Source organism: Lycorma delicatula, chromosome 4 (assembly GCF_047948215.1).
Source record: "Lycorma delicatula isolate Av1 chromosome 4, ASM4794821v1, whole genome shotgun sequence".
In the NCBI taxonomy this organism is placed as follows: domain Eukaryota; kingdom Metazoa; phylum Arthropoda; class Insecta; order Hemiptera; family Fulgoridae; genus Lycorma; species Lycorma delicatula.
The window spans coordinates 101,533,360-101,554,816 of NC_134458.1; the positions used below are offsets into that span (position 1 = coordinate 101,533,360).

Here is a 21,457-nt window from a genome sequence, read left to right on the forward strand (position 1 = left end):
GGTCTAAAATTTAAAACAATGATAATTTTGTATAAAGGTGTATGCGAGGCGATTATGCTTTACGCAGCACCTGTTTGGGCAAACAAAATGAGGTATTTTTGAGGGCTCAGCGTTTACTGTTACTTACTGTGACGGGGGACTATAGGGCTAGTTCACGTGAGGCAGTTCAAGTTATTGCGGCTGTTAAACCGATTGACGTCCTTGCGTTGGAACGTCAGTTATGTTACGCTGCGAAGAAATCTGGTGAATTGACGTAGCATATTCGAGAAATAAAGGAAGAAAGTTTTGGTACTTGCCAGGACAGGTGGGATGAGACGACAGATGGGCGGGAGGTATACGCAGGGTCACTTTCCAGACGCAAGGGCGTTGGGAGCCGCCTCATGGATCTCCCCAAACCGGCATGTGACTCAGTTCCTTTTGGGGTATGACGCACTTCGGGACAGGCTGACTCGATTTGGCTTGACTGACTCGGGTCAATATCTTCAACGCTTAGTGTCGGATGATGCCTATCATGTGCTGTACGTCTGCTCAAAATATGAATTTAGGCGCGCAGAAGTGGTCAGGGAGCTTGAGGGTATTAGTTCGAGTTTAGATCTGCAGGCTAACTGGAAAGTTAGAGATGAGTGGCACATTGTAGAAAGATTTTAAAGGTTTTTGGCGCTCGAAAGGACTGCAGAGGGAGTTTAGTGTAGAAGAGTAGGCTGGGTGGCTAGGGACTCGTATGGTTACTTTTCCGCCAGAGTAAACTCATTCAGCAACTGTGCCCGGTTGTTGTTTGGTATATTCGTGGGTTGATTTATAATTTTGGTTGCTTTGGTATGGTAGGTCGAAATTGCCATGTTATTTACAATTTTTTGAGGGTCTGAGGTGAATATTTTGTTATAGCTCAATTTATAAATTTTTATCGGTTATCAGTTTTTAGATTCGGTTTATGTGAGTTTGAAAAGTATCTTCTGTTAGTTGATGGGTTTTAACACCGATGGAAATGTCTGTCGAAGCATTTTCATCGTTACCATCCAGATAGGGGCGGTACTGATGATTGTAATATATAATTAAGTATTGAAGATCTAAAAGATGACCTCCGGTAAAACCCATCAGGGCTAGGAACGGAGAGAGTGGTGTGGCGCACCAATAATTTGAGTCTACACAGAAGACTAAATATGGGGATCTTACGGCTCGGCTGTACAGCAGGCTTTAGACCTATGTGCGAAATGTTAGTTCCCAAGACGTGATAACATCAAAACATTGACTAATTGAGTTTTGACTGGTCGGGTTATTTGTAGCGCTTATCGTTTAGGGAAAGCAGTTTTTTTACCTCGCTTAGCGGGTGATACCAGTCTTTTCTTTCTTTCTTTTTTCCTGTTTAGCCTCCGGTAACTATCGTTTAGATAATTCTTCAGAGGATGAATGAGGATGATAATATGTATGAGTGTAAATGAAGTGTAGTCTTGTACATTCTCAGTTCGACCATTCCTGAGATGTGTGGTTAATTGAAACCCAACCACCAAAGAACACCGGTATCCACGATATAGTATTCAAATCCGTGTAAAAATAACTGGCTTTACTAGGACTTGAACGCTGTAACTCTCGACTTCCAAATCAGCTGATTTGGGAAGACCCGTTAACCACTAGACTAACCCGGTGGGTTTAAGGGTGAAACCAGTCTGGGCTTCCTGTACGTAACTTCTCATTGGCGGAGCGCTTCAGCTCCACCGATATTGTAGCTGGGAATGTCGGCGGTTAAACTACACTAAAATTTGTTCCGCAGCTCATCATCGCATTTTGTTGAGTAGGAGGAAGATGGTCTGTGATCTATTAAAGTAGCAGCTGACGCTGCATTTTTCAGGTTTTTGCTACTACTGAGAAGGAAGTCGGGTGATCGTATTCGATGAGAGGAGGGCGATCGTGGTAATGCAATCATGGTGATGCGGGGGACATGTGACTTGATAAAAAATTTTAGAGAGCTAGGTGCCGACTCATTTGTTGTTTGTTAGTTACTGTTTACCGCACAGGAGCCTGAAAGTGTACCCGTTTGGATGATGAGAATAAATATTGACCAAATCGTAATTTTGCTTCTTTGTTCAAATATTTCAACCGATATATAAAATGTAAATAACAACGAGAATAGTCGCTGATAAACATGATAAATCATTTTCCTATGATTAATGCATCATCTCTTTTATGTAATATTGTAAAACATAAACAAAATTTAATTTATTAAACATAATATCAGAAGCATTCCCTTTCTCGTAAGCTGAAATATATTGTTGAGTTACTCGAAAACAATTTTGATTTGATAAAGATAAATATGTTTTTTAATTTTTTTTTAGTGATTATTATTGTTATTAGCAAAGATTTTTTTTCCTGTTTAGCCCCCGGTAACTACCGTTTAGATAATACTTCAGAGGATGATATGTATGAGTGTGAATGAAGTGTAGTCTTGTACATTCTCAGTTCGACCATACCTGAGATGTGTGGTTAATTGAAACCCAACCACCAAAGAACACCGGTATCCTCGATCTAGTATTCAAGTCCGTGTAAAATTAGCTGGCTTTACTAGAACTTGAACGCTGGAACTCTCGACTTCCAAATCAGCTGATTTGGGAAGACGCGTTCACAACTAGACCAACCCGGTGGGTTTCGCATTTATTAAATGTACAGATTAGTACTGGTGCAGAACAAGTTGCAAAATTATTTCTCATTTAATCATTAAAAAAAAAAAAGTAAAAGTCAATAGTAATTGGGACCCAGCGTGTACTTGGTTATGTGCATAAATAAATGTGTTTTTGAAGGTTCGAGTCTAGGAATTGTTAATTGTAAAAAGATGGCTTTTGTTTTGCATTGTTGAGTTTAAGGCAAATTTTATCAGATCAATATAAGAAAACCTGTTATTTTTTTCAGGAAACGTGTTTTATCAGGTTAGCCAAAAAGCTGTAAAATCAGCTATATTTTCACTATTTATGATACTTTCAAATCATTTAATTTAAATTTCTGAATTAAAATTTTTACATTAATTACTATATTATGAGTGTAAGAATAAGTATTTAAGAACTTACCTTGTACAGATTTTCCTATTGAATACAAAGCAGTTAAATGAGGAAACCTCGATGACGTCATCCGAAGGTACTTTGTCATCTGGTCATAGTTATGATATTTGAATTCAAGCGAATAATCATCAAGAGGTGCATACGCTGCAGGTGCCGATTCACTTAAGTATGCCGTATGATAACGATGATTTGACGGCGGAGAATCCTCTCTGATGCTGACGTCATCTGAATCTTTCGGTGAAGGATTATTATTGTTACCGCTGTTACCGTTACTACTTCTTAAACCACCTATATACTGTTCTATATCTGATCCTTGACCTGTCGTTTTACCACTTACACTCGCTGATGTATCATCTATTGATGTTAATTCTTCTCCAAATGATTCTTGTACTGCCCATACAAATAAATAAAATACAACCACCGCCACAGAGGACGTCCACCAACTCGATGTCTTCATTATTATCCTTTAGTAGCCCCTGAAAAAGAAAAGAAGAAAGAAATTTATTATACAAGTTTTTTACAGACTTTTCAAAGAAAACTACGGTATTACTTTCTGTCACGGTGGATTTGGGGGGTTGAAATTGAATTTACTTTACGTTTTGAGGAATGAGGGGCACGCAAATACCATTAATTAAAAATGTAATTTCCTTGTGTATATATATATATAAACCTATGTATAAAATTTGTGACTCGTAAATCTCCGAAATTAGTGAATCAATTTCATTAAAATTTAGATATGCTTGAGTAGTGAATCTGAAGTTGCGCATGTGAAAATTTCAAGAAGATTAGTTGAGTCGTTCTCCAGTTACGCTCAATTTAAGGTCGACAACAGACAGCGTAACCTCAATTTAAGATTATGTTGCCTTTGTATTGGTTTATTTTTCATACGCGCTTATGCATTGTCACAATGGTGAGCGAGTTTAAACTTGATGTTTGTGTGTATAAAGTCTGCTGGTTATTTTAAATTATTTCATCAAATTATTATAATAATTTAATTTTCTTGTAAAAAAAAAAGTTAATATTAAATAAAAAAATTTGCTTTTTAGTTTTCTCATTTAAATTATGTTTTGTATATTTCTTGCGCAAAAAATTATACGAAATAAAACAAAAATTCGGTCTTCTTACTCAGAACTGCGCAAAGATTTTTAATATTTAATTATTCTTACTACTGCACAACCGACAGATGTGTGTCAAATTTCTGTTAAAATTTGTAAAAGTATTTTGTAACTGTGTATTTCGTTAAGACATTTTCATTGTGAGATACTATCACGTAATTTTGGTTATAATATTGGCCCCACAAAAAATGAAATTGATTAATTTTCTAAATAAAAGTTATATCCAGAGATCCGGAATCTTTCTCAGATAATCTACGGAAAATCTGTACGCTATTTCTTGAATATATTCATTCAGGTAACTATTTTCGATTAGTTTTCGGTTAATGTTTATAATAATACAGCGTATTTCAAAACTACTTAGCAAAAATTGTGAAGTGTTGTTCATTTATTTATTTTTCGCACTATTTATGTTGCCGATCTCCGTGGTGGAGTGGTAGCGTCTCAGCCTCTCCATCCGGAGGTTCCGGGTTCGAATCCCGGTGAGGCATGGCATTTTTTCATACGCTAAAAAAATGTTATTTCCGTATCCCGCGTATGGGGCGATATCATCAAGAAAAAATTTCAAATTTTCTTCATTATAAACAAAATTATTTAAAATACCAAAACCTATTGACATTCAATTATGTTGAGCTGTGATAATTAAGTTATCAGTTATCACAGCTCAACATAATTTATTTGTTTTTTATGATAAAATTTTAAGTATTTTATTTTGTAAAAAATGAAAACCAAATTCTTAAATATGGTTAAATTAAAACAAACGAGTTTTGGCGAAAATTTGAAAAAAATTGTTTTCTTCAGTTTTTTATTCTTCCAATACAAAAAAAGGTTCTTCTTTTTCTCAGATCCTTCTACTTTGTTATATATATGTACAATCACGCATAAAAGACACACACACATACATTTGTATATATTTATGTTAAATTTCCCAAAATTTAGGAATAATTTTCTTCTTAAAGTATTTTTCTGGTATACTACGACAAGAAATCCTAACATTTCGTATAGTTAAAAAGCGGGAAATATCAAATAAGATTACAAAGGAGAAACAGTAAAATAAAGGTATAAAAATAGTTTATACAATTTCGTTTTATAAAAAAATATTTTATTTTACTTGAAAAATAATTAAATAATAGCAAACAATAAAAATCACGCTTACAATAACACACTTACATTAAAAATAACCGTCGTTTTAAAAAGTTTTACTTTCACACTGCGGTCTAAATTATGTACTTAAAACATCGCATAGTAAATGGTACAGAAAGTAATATCGATTACAATAAATAACGAATAAAACATAAACATGTAATTTTATTAATCTGAAATGACGGTCCTATAGTTTTATTTAACGGGGGGAAAATTTGTAACCACCCTACATTACCTTCAGCTATAATTTTTTCACATTTTTAAGGGTCTTTCAAATTGAGCGCATAATACTGACAGATTGTGGTGGTGACGTTAATTGTTTTTTTTGTTTTTTTTTTTAATTTTTCAAGTGTCATTTGTTATGACAGATCCTCATGGAACGCTACACGCCTCACTAACGTTCAAAAATCATAAAAATCTGTTATGGAAGTATGGAATCGATTACGGCTGCGTATTGTACACTTTGCAATATTATGATGTGGATAATCGGCCAAACAAAAACACCATTCATAGTATGGTTAAAAAAATTCGAAGAAGATTTTCTCTACTTGATGTTGAAACACCAGTTCACATAAAAAATGTTAGGAGTCAAGAGATTATTGCTGTTTTAAGTGCAAGTGTTCGTGAAAATTGAAATTTATTGGTTTTACAACGATTGGGGCTTTCTTCAACAACGTGGCGAATTTTGCGTCAAGATCTTGGTCCACACTAGTATACGATTCAACTAACTCAAGAATTAAAGCCATTATCATTCTTTGTTAAATGGTTTGCTGATTGGATTTTAGAGCAGCCGGAAGCGGATCCAAATTTTCATAAAAAAGATCATCTTTTCTGATGAGGCTCATTTTTGGCTTGATGGCTTTGTAAGCAAGTAAAATTGCGGTATTTAGGACGATTCCAGTCATTCACAAATGATTCAACAGCGACCATTACATTCGAAAAAAGATCACTGTTTAGAATGGATTATGGGTTGATGATCATCATCGGGCCATTTTTTTTCAAAAATAAGCAAGGAGAGGCTGTTACAGTAAATGGTGAACGCTATAGAGCTACGGTTCGTGATTTTTTTGTTTGCAGATTTGGAAAAGTTTGATTTGAATGAGATGTGGTTTAACCAGGATGGTGCATGCCACACAGCTGCTGAAACGATTCAGTTATTGCTGAAAAGTTTGGTTTTTTCTATAATTTCACGAAATGGTAATGTCAATTGGCCACCAAGATCATGTGATTTGATCCCCTTAGATTTTTTGTCTGTAGTTATAAGTCGAAAATTTATAGCAACAAACCATTAACGATTGACGACTTGAAAGGAAATATTCGACGCGTTGTTAGTGAAATTCGAGCTGATTTGTGTGAAAGAGTTACGCAAAAGTTTGTTGATGTATTTGATTGTTACTATATCAAAGCAAAGCCTTAGTGGTCATATGAATAATATCGTTTTTCGAACGTAATGTAATTTTATAAGCTTAAAAAAAGAGAATTTTTGGGTTATACTCGTATTACACATACGTTTTGTTTTATTCCAATTTTACTTTTTGCGCTGAAAATGAAAGACCCTAAATTTATTTATTTTTTAGAAATTACTTTTAAATAATAAATTGTAAATAAATACCTATTATATAAAATATTTTATTTTTCTATATGGTAAAAATTTGAAGTTGTTAAATTTTCCAGTATTAAAAAAAAAGAAAAGATAAATATATCTAAGAGCAGGATCATTATTAGAAGAGGAAATTTATTTTTTCGTAGGGTCATATCAGTTGACATATATATGATCATATATAAATTCTTATATAGTTACGTTACTTTACTAGGATAAAAATAAAAACGTGTAATATTATGATGTAATTTTAGTCGCTATAAAAGTATAAAACACCATCATAAATATCTGTATTATTTTTTTATTAATATAGGTTTTTTTTTGTATTATTACTTTCTCTCCCTCTTATTTCTCAAATATATAATAAATGTGTTTATTGAAATAAAATAAAATACGTTAAATATCGAGAATTTATATTTTTCTCCTTAATAAAATTTATTTTATGTTGTTCATAAAATATTTTTGTTTTTATTTTTTTACGATTCTGTTGATTATTATAATTTAAATAGTTTATTATATATAGTACAATGAACATTATGAAATATTTTATGCAAAATGTCGTAAAATATCTTCATACGTGTACGGAATAATAAATCAATGCAATTACATTTTAATAATTAAATAATTACTTATTTATTCGTATTAATATAAAAAAAAAATTATTGTAGGGTGAAGTGGGGTGTAAATTCATTTTCGGTAATCCAAATTCTATTATAATTACAGACTTCAACAAAAAAAAATAAGGTCCTTAATTCGGTCCAAATATAAAGGAGTTAAAATTTTGTGTTACTGATAGAGATTTTACTAAAGTGGTCTGTAGTACTTCTTAAATAACACTGCTCATCAATGAAACACTAAAATAATTAAACAAAATTTTCCAGTTTTTCCTATCTCAAAACGAATTATTTTTTGTTATAGAATTACTACTTTGGTTTAACTGTCGGCGACTTTTAAAACTAGCTATGAAAATAATTAATTACTGCCATTTTGTTAACAGTTATCGTAGTCCTAAGCTTTTTTCAAACTTTTTGTTTTTCAATGTTCTTTAAAGTGATATGTCAAAAAGTTACTCTTTCCATTTAAAGTTTTTGAGTTTCCCTTTGGGTGCTTGAGGGTACAGCAGTTTCATAACGAAATAACAGCTCGTTTGTGTTTAACTATTGAAAAGTTATTTAAGGATTGCAATACGTTTTTACCGATCTGTATATATAGTATTTATTCGTCGCGGCTTCACCCACGATGGTTTTCGGTTTTCTTCTGAGGTATAAATAAACATGTACATGTACCTGATTGGCTGGTGTTATTATTAACACCAAAAACAGGTGATTTTAATACGGCCAAAATGTATCATAATGTCCCAGATAAACATCAGAGAGATCGAAAAAAAATTATGTAAGGAATATTTATGATATGATACCGACTGAATCAATTATTAATTTTAGAAGATATCAGTGACTTTTCAAAATTTCCGCTCGATCACATTTCACCCCCTTTTACCATCTAGATGCAAGATATCAAAAACGCAGAAATTGGTTTTTTAGGTATTTATATGAAAAATATGTTTATCGAAAATCAAAGTGATTGCTCAACTTGTTCCGAAAAAATTCGAAAAAAGACGATATTCAGTTTTACCCCATTTCACCCCCATAGAAGTCAAATTATAAGATATATATAAACATCAATTTAGTTACACTTGATAAATTTGTGAGTTTTTTAATTCGATTCAAGGAAGTAGGTGCATGTTTTAAGAATTTAAAGAAAAAACACTTCAACTGTATGTTTGAGGGCAGTAGTTTGTTTGAAAACACGTTCATCTTGTTTTATTTTGTATATAAATATGTTAGAATTGTGCTATTTATTCTTGGGGGCGGAGAGAAAATAAGAGAGAGAGTCCTTTATGTCATCATTAAATAATATATTTTTAAAATTATTTATTGTACGATAGTAAGGAAGATTTTCCTCTTATCTCTATTAATTTTGTTTCTTTTATTACTGCTTTATTTTACTGTAAAAGAGGTTTTAATTTATTAAAATTATTTTAATCTATTTTTATTAATTAATTAAAATAATATCCTTTTTTTGTGTGATTTAATTGGTTCATTTGGTACTGCAATTCGTCATCCTTACTTCTTAAATTTTGATAATAAATGGAAACACTATTGTTTTTATTATATCTAATTAAATATTTGTTAATTATTAATAAATTGGTAATTGATTAGAAAATTTGTCTCAAGGAGTGAACATATAATAAAATATTCATAAATTACAGCCCAATAACAACAAAATTGTACTTGTGAATGAGCAACAGAAAAAAGTAACGGAAACGGAGCTCTTCATATGTAACATTACCTATGTACTATAGGCTTAAGTTTGTCAACCATACCATATTACTACAATTGTTTGTTTCGTTCAGTTGTTCTGTGCATGTCAAGACAGTCTCGTTTTACCGGACTGTATTGACCTCTTAATCTAAGGAAACATTGTTTCAGTTTTATATCAATCTATTTTTCCGTGGAAAAAAACATTTTTTGAAATACGTTTTTTGAACTGAGTACACTTCTTTCCTTTCTTTTTCCTGTTTAGCCTCCAGTAAACCGTTCAGATAATACTTCAGAGGATGAATGAGGATGATATGTATGAGTGTGAATGAAGTGTAGTATTGTACAGTCTCAGTTCGACCATTCCTGAGATGTGCGGTTAATTGAAACCCAACCACTAAAGAACACCATATCCACGATCTAGTATTCAAATCCGTGTAAAAATAACTGATTTTACTAGGACTTGAACGCTGGAACTCTCGACTTCCAAATGAGCTGATTTGGGAAGACGCGTTCATCACTAGACCAACCCGGTGGCTTGAACTGAGTGCTACTATAATCATTTAAGCTCATTTCAAGCTTGCGATTTTTTGATTTTACTTTTTTTTAGGTCACCCATTTGATTAGTTTGACACACTTCTTTATTCCTTTTTATAATGCTGTAAAAATGTTATTGTTTATATAATTTAAACAGTTATTTATATTTTAATGTGTAACATTTTTTTAGTTTTTTCATTTCTACAATTCCTTCTGATAACTAATTGTGTATGCCTGAAGATATTTCCACTAACAAGTTTTTGTTTTTTAGTTTTAGGTTTTTATTTTCAAGTTTCTTCCAAAAACAAGTTCTGTCTTCTTAATTTTTATTAAAAAAATCTGAATTTTAAACTTTACATCTGCGTAAACTGAAAAAAAAAACTACGCTCAAAATCTCTTTATACTCGTAACAATTTTAATGAAAGTTTAAAAAAACATGATCATTTCGATTGTTAAACCATCATCATCAGTAAATGTTGAGGTAAACGTATATATTAGAAAATAAGTAAATAAATAAATGAAAACAGATAATAATAATTGAAGATATTAACGAGTAATAAATAGTATTTACGAAATATTAAAAAAGGTGTATTTAATATATGAGTAAAAATTCAAACTGTTTTCATTTTAGGCAATTCCGGTAGAAGCGTAAATTTAGCTTATAAATACTAAACTACTGAGGTTTATAATTCAATCTGAACCGGAGTCAGAGCAATCATTAGTGGTTTTTAATTTTTTTAAAGCTGTATTTTCGTTTAAAAAAAGCGCCAAGCATTTTTTGTTGTTGCGATTGCTTAAACAGCAATCGTTTTATTTGTAGTTTTTTATTTTTCTAAACACATGTGAACTTGTTAGTTAATATTTATTCATTTGTTTTATTTATTTATTTACTGTTTTTTATGTGTGGTACTTTTTCTTCAGTGTCTACTGATGATGATTGTTTAACAGTCGAAATGCCCACCTATTTTTAAATTTTAAGTAACATTTCTATAACTGATTTTTCATTATAATCCTGTTTTCCAATTTATTTTAGTAGCCTTTTATGTAGCTATTTATTTGTATTTAAATTTTTGTTCAACGTACATTTTTTTCAATATACTTTTGAAACTTCATATTTCAAAAGTCTTTATTTCTTTCGTTTCAAATTATAAATAATTTTGTTACTATTAACGTAAAATCTATAAAAATAACTTCTTATTTATTTGTATTTTTTACAAGGTTAATTGTATTTAGGTTACTGCCTAAATAATATAGTTTTTTTATAAAGATCTGCTAAATAGCATAGTGTTATTAGGTAATTAAAAAAAAACAAAAAAAAAACATAAATATCGTTTTTCTGTATGTTTACGTTTTCCTCTAATGATAATTCAAGTAGTTAAAAATTCAGTTATTTAAAACCTTGACCTATTTATATATATATATATATATATATATATATAAACTACTATCTTCATTTTATAAAAAAAATAAGATTCATGTCATAACGGGAAATTAATTAAATTGCTATTATATATTAACTTAGTTTTTTGTATGTAAGTGGTTTTCTTTTGACCGGAAGACCTTGAAAAGCAGTCTAAAGACTGACCGATTTTGTCGTTAAAAGCTTAGGTAGACTACCGGCTAGGAATCGAATTCAAGGATTTAAATTTGTTGGTCAATAACATTAAAGACTAAGCTAAAACCCTGTTAGATATCAGCATCATTTTAAAAATATATGGTTTATATTTCAGTATGATATATACGAAAGAATTATTTAAAGTAAATAAATAAAAAATTGTTGATTAAATAAAATTTTCACTATAAATAAAATCTTACCGTTACAAAATATTTATACTTAGTGCTATATTACATTGAATCATTATGATTGTTCTGTTACAAAAACTATAATAGAACGAAATTTTATTTTATTTTTCAGGTTATGTTAAACTTACATCCAGAATAAAATCTGTAGCTGTCTTCGAGTCAGATATTTTATAAATTAAACATTTTTTATTTGGGTTATCAGTTGTTAATAAGATTATATATTCATTAAAAAATTTGATTCTATTTTGTTGAAATTGTAAGGTAAGTTAATATTTAATTTTTAATGAACTTTGTATTATTATTTGGTAGTAATTAAGGCTAACACAATTGTTAAATTTATTTTTATTTAACTATTATTAGCATTTTTTTGTAAGGAAAACTAAAAAAAGAAAGTACTTTTCATGATTAGATATTTTTTTGCTGAGAAAATAGAATCAGAATTTGCAGTAAGTTAAATTACATTTAGTAACTGCCTAGTCCAGTTTCACTCAAATTACAGAACCATTTATTGATTAAAGTGCGGTATACCATAGGCGTTATAATCCATTTAATTTCTTCTTTCTTTAATTTTAATTTCTCGGTTAGTTCGTTTAAAGGTGTAAATTTTTAAACTGTAAAGTAGAATGTTATCAGCAAATGTAACAAAAATGTGTAACAAAATTTATTCACGCTTTTTGCTAATGAAAAAGGTTAATAATCATGTAATCGGTGAGCTGCTTACATGTAGTATAAATCATTACTTACTGATTATAAACAGACGCGATGAAATTTCATCCTTTGTCGAAAAACCCATAAAAATATAGTGTTCACTTGAAAATGGGAATGCCCCAGGTAATTATCCTTGATCCTTTGTTATTTGTAATATTTTTTAAAATGATGATCTTCCTCAAATTATAACATCGTTCACTGTTACCATTTTCAAAGGTAATATAACTGTTTTTAGATTAGAAGTTGTTTCTTAAAAGGAATTCTATGTTATGAATTCAAAATAATCATTTATTTGATTGGATTGTAACTGATTAACAGTAAAATTAGATAAAATTGGTAAAATGTGCTCTTCAGGTAGACATACCTTTTGCAGTTTGAATAATAGTCCCGTTACAATAATAATAATAATAATCGTTATTTCTACAGCTCATTATGTAACATTTTTGACTTCTTGTTAGACAGTGAAATTTTCATGGGACAATCAGGGGTGCACTGGTGCCGGAACGCCATTCCGTTCCTACTTTTTGGGAGAAATAAAAAATTGTCCTTTTACATCAATTTAATTTTAACTTGAAGTCTGGTCTACGTTTTAACTTAACATTAAGTTATCATTATTATCACACTTATTAATGAAAAATTATTATTTTTATTGGTATATTTTTATTAACAAATTTTGAGCCGATAAAAAATACAAGTAAAGTTATAAAAATCTGACCCCACGAAAATGGTCCTTGCTTTTTGGATATCCGTAGGCAAATGGCGATAAAATAAGGCGCTAAAAATCTACTTCACGAAAAAAGTTTAACGTTATACATGAATAAGATAAGTTTTGGTTCTTATCAATATAAACATGAAAATGAATGTGTGCATTTTTCGTAACATTGTTATATAGCGAGCCGCCTGTGGCTGTGAACTATATTTCTGCGGTTTACTATGATACAAAATCAAACGTTCCGGTACTGGAAAATTTACGAATGTACCTCGGGGATGATGGAACTGACTTCATTAGTAATAAGAACAAACTAAATTAATTCTCTTTGAATATTCATAATTAATTTTATTATTAAACATTTTTTATATCTCTTTTTTACTTCCGTTTAAATTAAACATCTTGTGGTTACTTCAAAACGTTTTAAAAAAGTTTTAGGTTACAATAATGGGCTGTCATATATTTCTTTGGTACTAGCAAATGTACTCGTAAATCATGTAAACTGCATTTTATTAAATTAAGATTTCTAATATTTCCATGCATTTATATAAATTGATATGCTAACTTTGTTTTTTAAATCATCTAATAGTAAAAAATAACAATATTCAAATAAAATAAATAGGAATGTTCTCATATTGTACAATATACAACTTCCGGCTACGCGAATGAAGGACCTAGTAGTACTCAGTTTCCCTTTAATAATTTACTTAACGACCTAAAAGATTAAAATGATTTAAAATTAAATTAAAAGTCTTCATTTATAGAAACAGTATTACTGTAATGAGGTGAGATGATTTAATGTGTAATTAAATTTGCAATTAAATATTTAGCGATTAACATATTTAAAAGTGCTATTTTATTCTGGGTCAATTTTATTTATTTATGATATTTTTATAGCTATTTTTACTTTCTTACTTTCTATTTTTACTTTCTGGAATAGCTATTATAAAGGTTAAGGTATGGAGGTCATGTCAAAAATGTGGTATGTAAGTGGGGGTTAGAGTTCAACTGGTTCATCTAGACAAAAAAAAAAACTTATTGAAACAGGACCAATGTAATGGACCAGGGTAACTGATTTCTTGCAGTTAAGAAGAAAGAGAAAATAATAATGAAAAGAAGAATTTAGAAGGAAAAAAGGGATTCTTTTCTCAGACTGACAGGTCCGTTTAACAATTTGTTCTTTGTAATACTGATAATGGCACCTCCAAAAGCTGTTGTTTGACCAGAAGGGTTACCGGACCGGAATAAGAATTTATAGGAAAACGTAAGGGCGCGGTCGATGAAAATTATTACGCTTCAACAAATAAAGGGATGAGGTGGGTACTGGTTCTGCAGGCCAGGGGATATAAATACTGCCAGGGACCAGCGGATAACAGTCCGCAATTCTGCGAGGCTGTGTTCGGCGCAGTCGTGATAACAAGCGATAAGATATTTCGCTAGCCAGTCGACGCGGTGACGGCGATATCAGTATGCGTTTGGTAACGACGAGTGAAGAGTACGTTACGAGTATTCCAGTGTGGACAGTTAGTGAATGCAAGAAGTTGTTCGGTTAGTTATCGGTAAACAGTAGCGAAACTGACAGTAATATATTCATTCATAAAGTGTTGGGTAGTTTTTTATAAACAGTAAAAGTAATAATTCTTCCAAAAATTGAATCGTATGAACTTTAGACTTTTCTAGTGTTATCTTGTTGTTAATACAATATTAGGTTCGAGCGGCCATTATAACGTTTTTAGCAAAATGGACTGTATTTTGGTATTTATTAATTTAACTGTCATTAAACAAATCTTGCCCTTTTTATTTTAATTACTATTTTTCATGCTATATATACTTATCGTCATTATTACTTTATTATTTATTACTGTGATTATTATTTTTATTATGAATCTCTTTATATGTCTTTAGGGTAATAAATTATATTTATAAGAGATTTTTAGTTTGTTAGTCTCTCAATGCCCTGGTCGAACCGCGAACACGCGACATTATGTATGTAGGTATGAACGTATCTAGGTCGCACTGCTTTGGCTTTATATTTCAGGATTGATTAAACCGATTTTCTTCAAATTTGGTTCAAATATTTCTTTATACGGGGCATTGATCATATTAATTTTTTTCAAAATTATTTTATAGGGAGGGGGTATATCGCGCAAAAAATAATTTCGATCTTATTCAGAAGCATTTTGGAGAAATTTTTCCCAAATAACAAAACTATAAGTAAATCTTATAAACAAGCAATGACGTGAAATAGAGGCGTCCAGTGATACCTCCGAAGGCACTCAAACAATAAAAAATTGAACACAACATAACAATTTATTGAAGGGTGTGTTGGTTTACAGAAAACTTTACTTAAACATATTTGTTAAGCTTATTCTGTATATGAATGTTGTTTTACATAGATTAATATTTTGTAATAATTATAGTATAATATTATTTTATAATATAAAATTAAAATCTGGAGAAAATACAAAAGGTGTGCAAGGTATTGTGCCGACTTGACCGGCGTAAATTCACTAATAAAATATTGTTCATTAATTTTTAATCAAGTTTTTTTAATTGTTTCTTTGATTCTTCCATGAAAATGCTGGAGCAGTCCCTTTTTTTGTCTTGGAATGTCAACCTAACATCCTTGATATCTGCATAATGCATAATTAATTCTGGTCTGAATGAAATATTTCTAGTTATTCTGTAATTATTATCATTTCAGTCGCGGAAATTACTGAAAATTTCGTTTTCATTTTGCTATATTTTCCTGTTTTATACATTTCTACATTACCTAGCGGTAGTTAATAGAAAATTAAAGATTTGATTTGTTTAATACTCTGTAAAATCATTCGTAAAATAAATTTATTTCAGTTAATTCAACCACGTTAATATTATGCAGTTATTTTCTCATGCTCACTAATTATTTATAATTATAATTATTTTCAGCTTAAATAAATCTTTTATTTCCTTTTTTTTTATTATTAAGTCGAATAAATATAAATTAAAATCAGCGTTTAATCTTATAGTTCTATTCTTACGTTAGGCATGACAATTATATCACGTAATTCAATGGCAATGAATAATTCAATACAGCTAAAAAAATGGGAGAAGGTGAAAAGGATGTTTAATTTTTCCTGTAAATTAGGGTGACTACACATTAATACTTTCTGATTTTGTTTAAAATTTATTAGATTTTAAATAGAAATGGTTTTAAATTGAATGCTAGATTGAAGTAAATAATTTTATAGTAAAATAAAAGCTGGCAATGTGTGGTATGATTTTAAATAATAAAAATTAAAAGCGTTTAGAACAAAAAATAAATAAAATAAAATAAAACAAAATTATATACATATTTTTTTTGGAGTGGAGAATAAATTTTAAAAAGTATTTTCTAAAAACATTCGGATAAGCTTAACAAATTTGCCTAAGTAAAGTTCTCTCCAAATCAAACACCCCCTTCAATAAAGGCTAAAATAAGAAAAAGAATATATTTTCTACATTTTTGGTTGGTATTGGCTATATAATTTTAGAAAATTGTAAACATTTCTTGATAACTCTACATATGAAGTATAAACTTTCAAAAGATTAAATATTTAAGTCGAAGAAAGGTGTTGAAAAAGAACAAGAAACATATGTCAACTTACAATTGCATCTGACGGCAGATAAATAGATCCCATACAATCGCAGAAAACCTCATAGTTCCTGTTGTAATTGACGTGGTCAGCGTTTTAATAGGCGTGGAAGAAGCAAAATAAATTATAAAAAATTTCGCATTGTAATGACACAATATTAAGGTGATTTCAAGCGAATTTTTTAGTATTCAATTTGGTGAAAACAGATGTGGAAAACATTTCTCAGTTGTTATGTTTTGTGCGATATGAAAGTGATAGGGACAGATCAAAGAATTTTCAAAGAAAATATGTTGTTTTGTAAATCAATCAAGCAACAGGACAATGTCTTTTTAATTTTATTTTATGAAGTTACTAAAAACTATAACATAGATTGGACAAAATTTATTACAGTACGTAGTGATGGTGCAAAGGTGATAACAGGAAAAAACAGTGGATTTCTGAAAAAAATTAAAAGATCCTCTTATACCAAGGGTGGAATGGACGCACTGCTTCCTTTATAGACAGGTATTTACTAAAAAAATATGGTAGATAATCTCAAACAAATTCTTAGTAAAGCTGTAAAAATGGTTAATCTTATTAAAAGTCGATCGTTGCAGAATAGGCTGTTTGCTAAATTACGCGACAAAATGAGTGAAAAGAAAAAATTTCTTCTTTTCCATAAAGAAGTCAGATTGTTACCGCGGGGGAAAGCGTTAACCCGGTTATTGGAATTGCGAGATGAATTAATAATACTTTACCAGGATAAACAAACGCAATTCTCAATGTTTTTACAGAATAATGAGTATATATTGTTGTTGGCTTACTTAACTGATGTATTTTCGTATTCAAACGACACGAATGTGAATTTACAAGGTCGTGATAAAAACATTTTATTAGTGATAGACAAAGTTCATGCTTTCATTAAAAAGCTTGATATCTGGATTATTGGACTTCAAAATAAAAATTTTGATAATTTCCACTAATTTTTATTAAATTGAGAAAAATATGAATGAAGAAGACACTATTATTCACCGCAGTTTGGATAGCTTGAAGATGTATTTGCGTGAACTAAAAATTCAGTCGGCGGAGTATTTTTCGGAAGATAAAAATGATTTCTCGAAGAGACGGGTACTGAATCCATTTAGTGAAAACGTTGTTGCAGCTGCACTTAGCAGCTGCAACAACGTACGAACCAATAACTTATATCGGTTCAGATTCACGACTGGCTCATCGAAATATCTGTCGATAAAACGTTACGACTACAAATTCACATCTGAAGATTTAAATACGTACTGGCTTGCTCGTAGAAGTGAATATGGAAATTTAGTCACAGAACCATTGAAAATATTAATCCCTTTCGCCGCGTTTTACCTCTGTGAAAAGGGGTTTTCGTCTACGGTTGCGCTAAAAACTAAATATAGGGATCGTCTTTTATCAATTGAAAACAATTTGCTTTTGTGTATTTCTAACGTAGACCCACGTATGGAGAAATTCTTAAATAAAAAGCAAACGCAATCATCTCAGTAATTTATTTTCTTTACTTGTACTTATAATTGTAAGTAAAATCTTTATAATTAATGATTTTTTTCTCATAAAATATTTCATTATTTTTACGCGTAAAGTTGTAAGCTAGTTTCGCGATCCCCTTTTACATCATCGCGACCCTCGTGGTGGTCGTAACCCCCAGATTAAGAAGCGGTGTTCTAGATGAGCTAATTGGACCCTAAAAGGAAAATATTTGAAAAAAAGCGATATTCCACTTTTTAATATCATCACCATACATAATATCATTTTATTATCATTCCCCTTTAACATAGCTTTTGTAACTATATTCACCGAAAAAGAGAAATTGTGTTTTTACTGTTCGAATTATTTAAAAAATTCTGATCTGTTAAATGAAGAGTAAAAGGATTTTTTTTTCTAATCAGTCGTATTGGAGATGCTGTTTATTAACAGTGATACAAACGAGTGGTATCATTGAATGAATAACTCTGGATTTATTGGCATAGATTGAAGTAATTTATTTCGTTATTAATACGTATTTTTATCAATAAGAAACAAAATTTAATAAAAACAAAATTACTTTTTATTATTACAGTGCTTAAAACAAAATAATAACATTTAATTATAAAATCCAAATTAATATTTAAGTAAAGTTTTGACGCAAATTGTTCTATTATTATTTTTACTTTCCCGACTGTAAGCAGCTATAACGGGAAGTATATAGACCGGTAAAAAAAAAATTTGTCTTTTGTTAAATTTGGGGCTGCCTTAAGAGGACATTCTTAAAAAAAAATAAATTGTAGATAATCATGAAATATGTTTTTATTCCAATTCTCCCAAATCCAAAAAATCTATTTTTGTTAGACGGACATTTGTGTGTATATACGTATGTATGTTGGCCTGTATTTAATCTTATAACTTTGGAAACCATTTGATCGATTTTCTTTAAACTTTGTAGACAGGTACCTTCAAGGGGATTTAATATGTATTCATTTTTTTTCAAAAATATGGAAAAGGATGGGAATATTGGAAATCTTTATTGGGGCACTTTAGCAAAAAACGTTTCTTAGAAATATTGAATATTTGTGTATCAAGATTATAAATCACCAAAAACATTTATTTAATATTCACTCCTTCCTCAAAAAAATGACTATATACTCGTATTCTTTTTTTTAGTTATATCTTACTTCGGAAAAGGAGTTAATGGAAGTTTTTTACATATATATTTTCTAAAGTAATCGGTCTTCAGACCACTGTAAAATCTTTTACCCATCCCACTCTAATGAGCTGCGATAACAAAAAAGTATTTTATTAAAAATTTAAATCCATCTCGCAAGTTATCCATAGCACTTAAATGTAAAAATCTTAATTTTTTGTTAGCTCTTAATCTTTAATATCTCTTGAAAAAGCGATTAACCAAAAATATTCACCTCCTTCCTAGAAAATTAAAACTTTGTTTATTTATAATTATGGCTGTATCTTTGTATTTTTTAAACAATTTTAAAAATGTTTTTTTAAATTTCTTATCACCACTTAGGGATTATTTTCTTGAAGATTAATTTTACCCGAATGCTTTTCCTTGAGTATTGGGAACCCCCAAATGAAACAAAAACTTTTTTCAAAATTTCAAATCTTTAATGCTCAAAACGTATTTTGTTAAACAATAGTCACTAAGACAGCTTAATACCCTTCTCTTTATGGGAAGCTCTCAAATTAAAAAAAATAAAATCAAAACGGTCCATAAGTGCATAACATTCCCCGCTATGCCAGTCAAGTTATGCAAATGTCTTGGAAAAGTAAGAAAAGATTATATTTATTAACAACCTTCAAAAATTTTAAATTGAACAGGGTTACCCTAGTTTGGGCAGGTATGGAAATCTGAAAGCCGGTATTGATTTTCGTTTATATTATAGGCTGGAGATAATAGCTTGTAATCATATCATTCACATCTAAGCGGCGATTGGATTTTTAAAACGAACGAGTCTTGTCCTAGTTTAGATGAAACATTGAAATTTTTTCAGGATTAATTACGCAGATAACTTTCAGTGCAAAGTATTTACTCTAATTTTATAATTTTCTTATATTCATCCTACGAGGATTAAATTGAAATTTCTTAATATCAATTGATTTATCATCACGTAATAGGATCTCCGTATTTAGTGCGGATGATAGCTACAGGATTATGAAAACGCAACTAGTATTTTTCTTCTGAATAATCCGTAGAAATATGAAATACGGATTTCATTATTCATTTACAATTTGTAGTCCAGTTCTGATAAAAGTTAGAATTCACTTCCCAAAAGAACTGAAATTGGATAAGCATGGATTCCCTAATTTCTGTTTATATTTTTTAACAGGTTAAATAAAAACTAAAAAATTCAGGAGTGTTGAAAGATACGAAATTCCATAATAATATATTTCAGGATTTCATTTTCAGTCAACCTTTAAAGAAACCAGAATGTTTCGTAATTTCTGTTTACAACTCACAACTGTAAGAAACATTTAACAAAAACATCTTGCGTTCGATTCCTGGCAAGGGTCTGGAATATTTTTCATCTATCATTACTTCCATCTAATCTTACTTGTTAAAATACGTGTGCAGCATGTCCAAGGTCGTAATACTAATAAATAATGAAATCATGTGAGGGACAATAAGTCATATAAACCATTCATACATTCTACTCGCCGATCGAATTTCAAGTTGACTTGACTATACAAATTGCATATTGATTTGCAATTACAAAAGGTTTTCTTAAGTTCAAAATGGTTAAGTTTAACAAAAAAAAATTGTCGATATGAAAAAGAATGGGCACGTCAGCGATTTTTATTAATTTTCTTTCAGCGTTTGGATTTATTTTTTTACGAATTCTTCTAAAATTAGGCTTTTAAAATTCTTTTAAAGTAATCACGGTGTATGTTTAACAACCGTAATGTGTTCATCAAATTACAGATCTTTATTCTTATTTTAACGATCCTTGAACATTCTCTTTGTCAGTTTGCTTCAAAAACTCTTTAGCGAACCCATATTTGGTATTTCATCATTTTTATTAGATATATCTTAATTATTTATTCAAAATGGACTATAAAAATATAACAATCAATTTAATTAAGACGGAGCATTTAAGATTTTTAGTTATTATAATAATTTATGAAAAGAAAATCTTGAGTAATTCAAAACGACTGAAGGACGTGAGAAAACGTTTTAGGTTACAAAGTATATTTACACGTCTGCCCAAAAAGTAGTGTAATATGTTTAGGGTGTATGTATGTTTGTTCCACTGTACCAGCTGAACCGATTTAGATGTATGACACCGGGTTGGAATCCTTAAGTTACCGGCAGTGTCATAGTGTGTGTGTACAGCCTATAACACTTTCAGTAACGTA

At 30.1% G+C, this 21,457-nt stretch overlaps 1 protein-coding gene across 4 annotated transcripts in view; it reads right to left on the bottom strand.

Annotated features, from left to right (window-relative positions):
• The window catches only part of LOC142323707 (carboxypeptidase D-like), a 205,409-nt gene that overhangs the window by 85,866 nt on the left and 98,086 nt on the right, over positions 1-21,457 (bottom strand). For all 4 annotated transcript variants that reach the window (XM_075363834.1, XM_075363832.1, XM_075363830.1 and 1 more), the window contains exon 2: positions 3,057-3,523. In XM_075363834.1, the coding sequence (XP_075219949.1) occupies positions 3,057-3,504 (448 nt within the window). In that variant the 5' untranslated portion in view covers positions 3,505-3,523. The remainder of the gene's footprint in view (positions 1-3,056; positions 3,524-21,457) is intronic.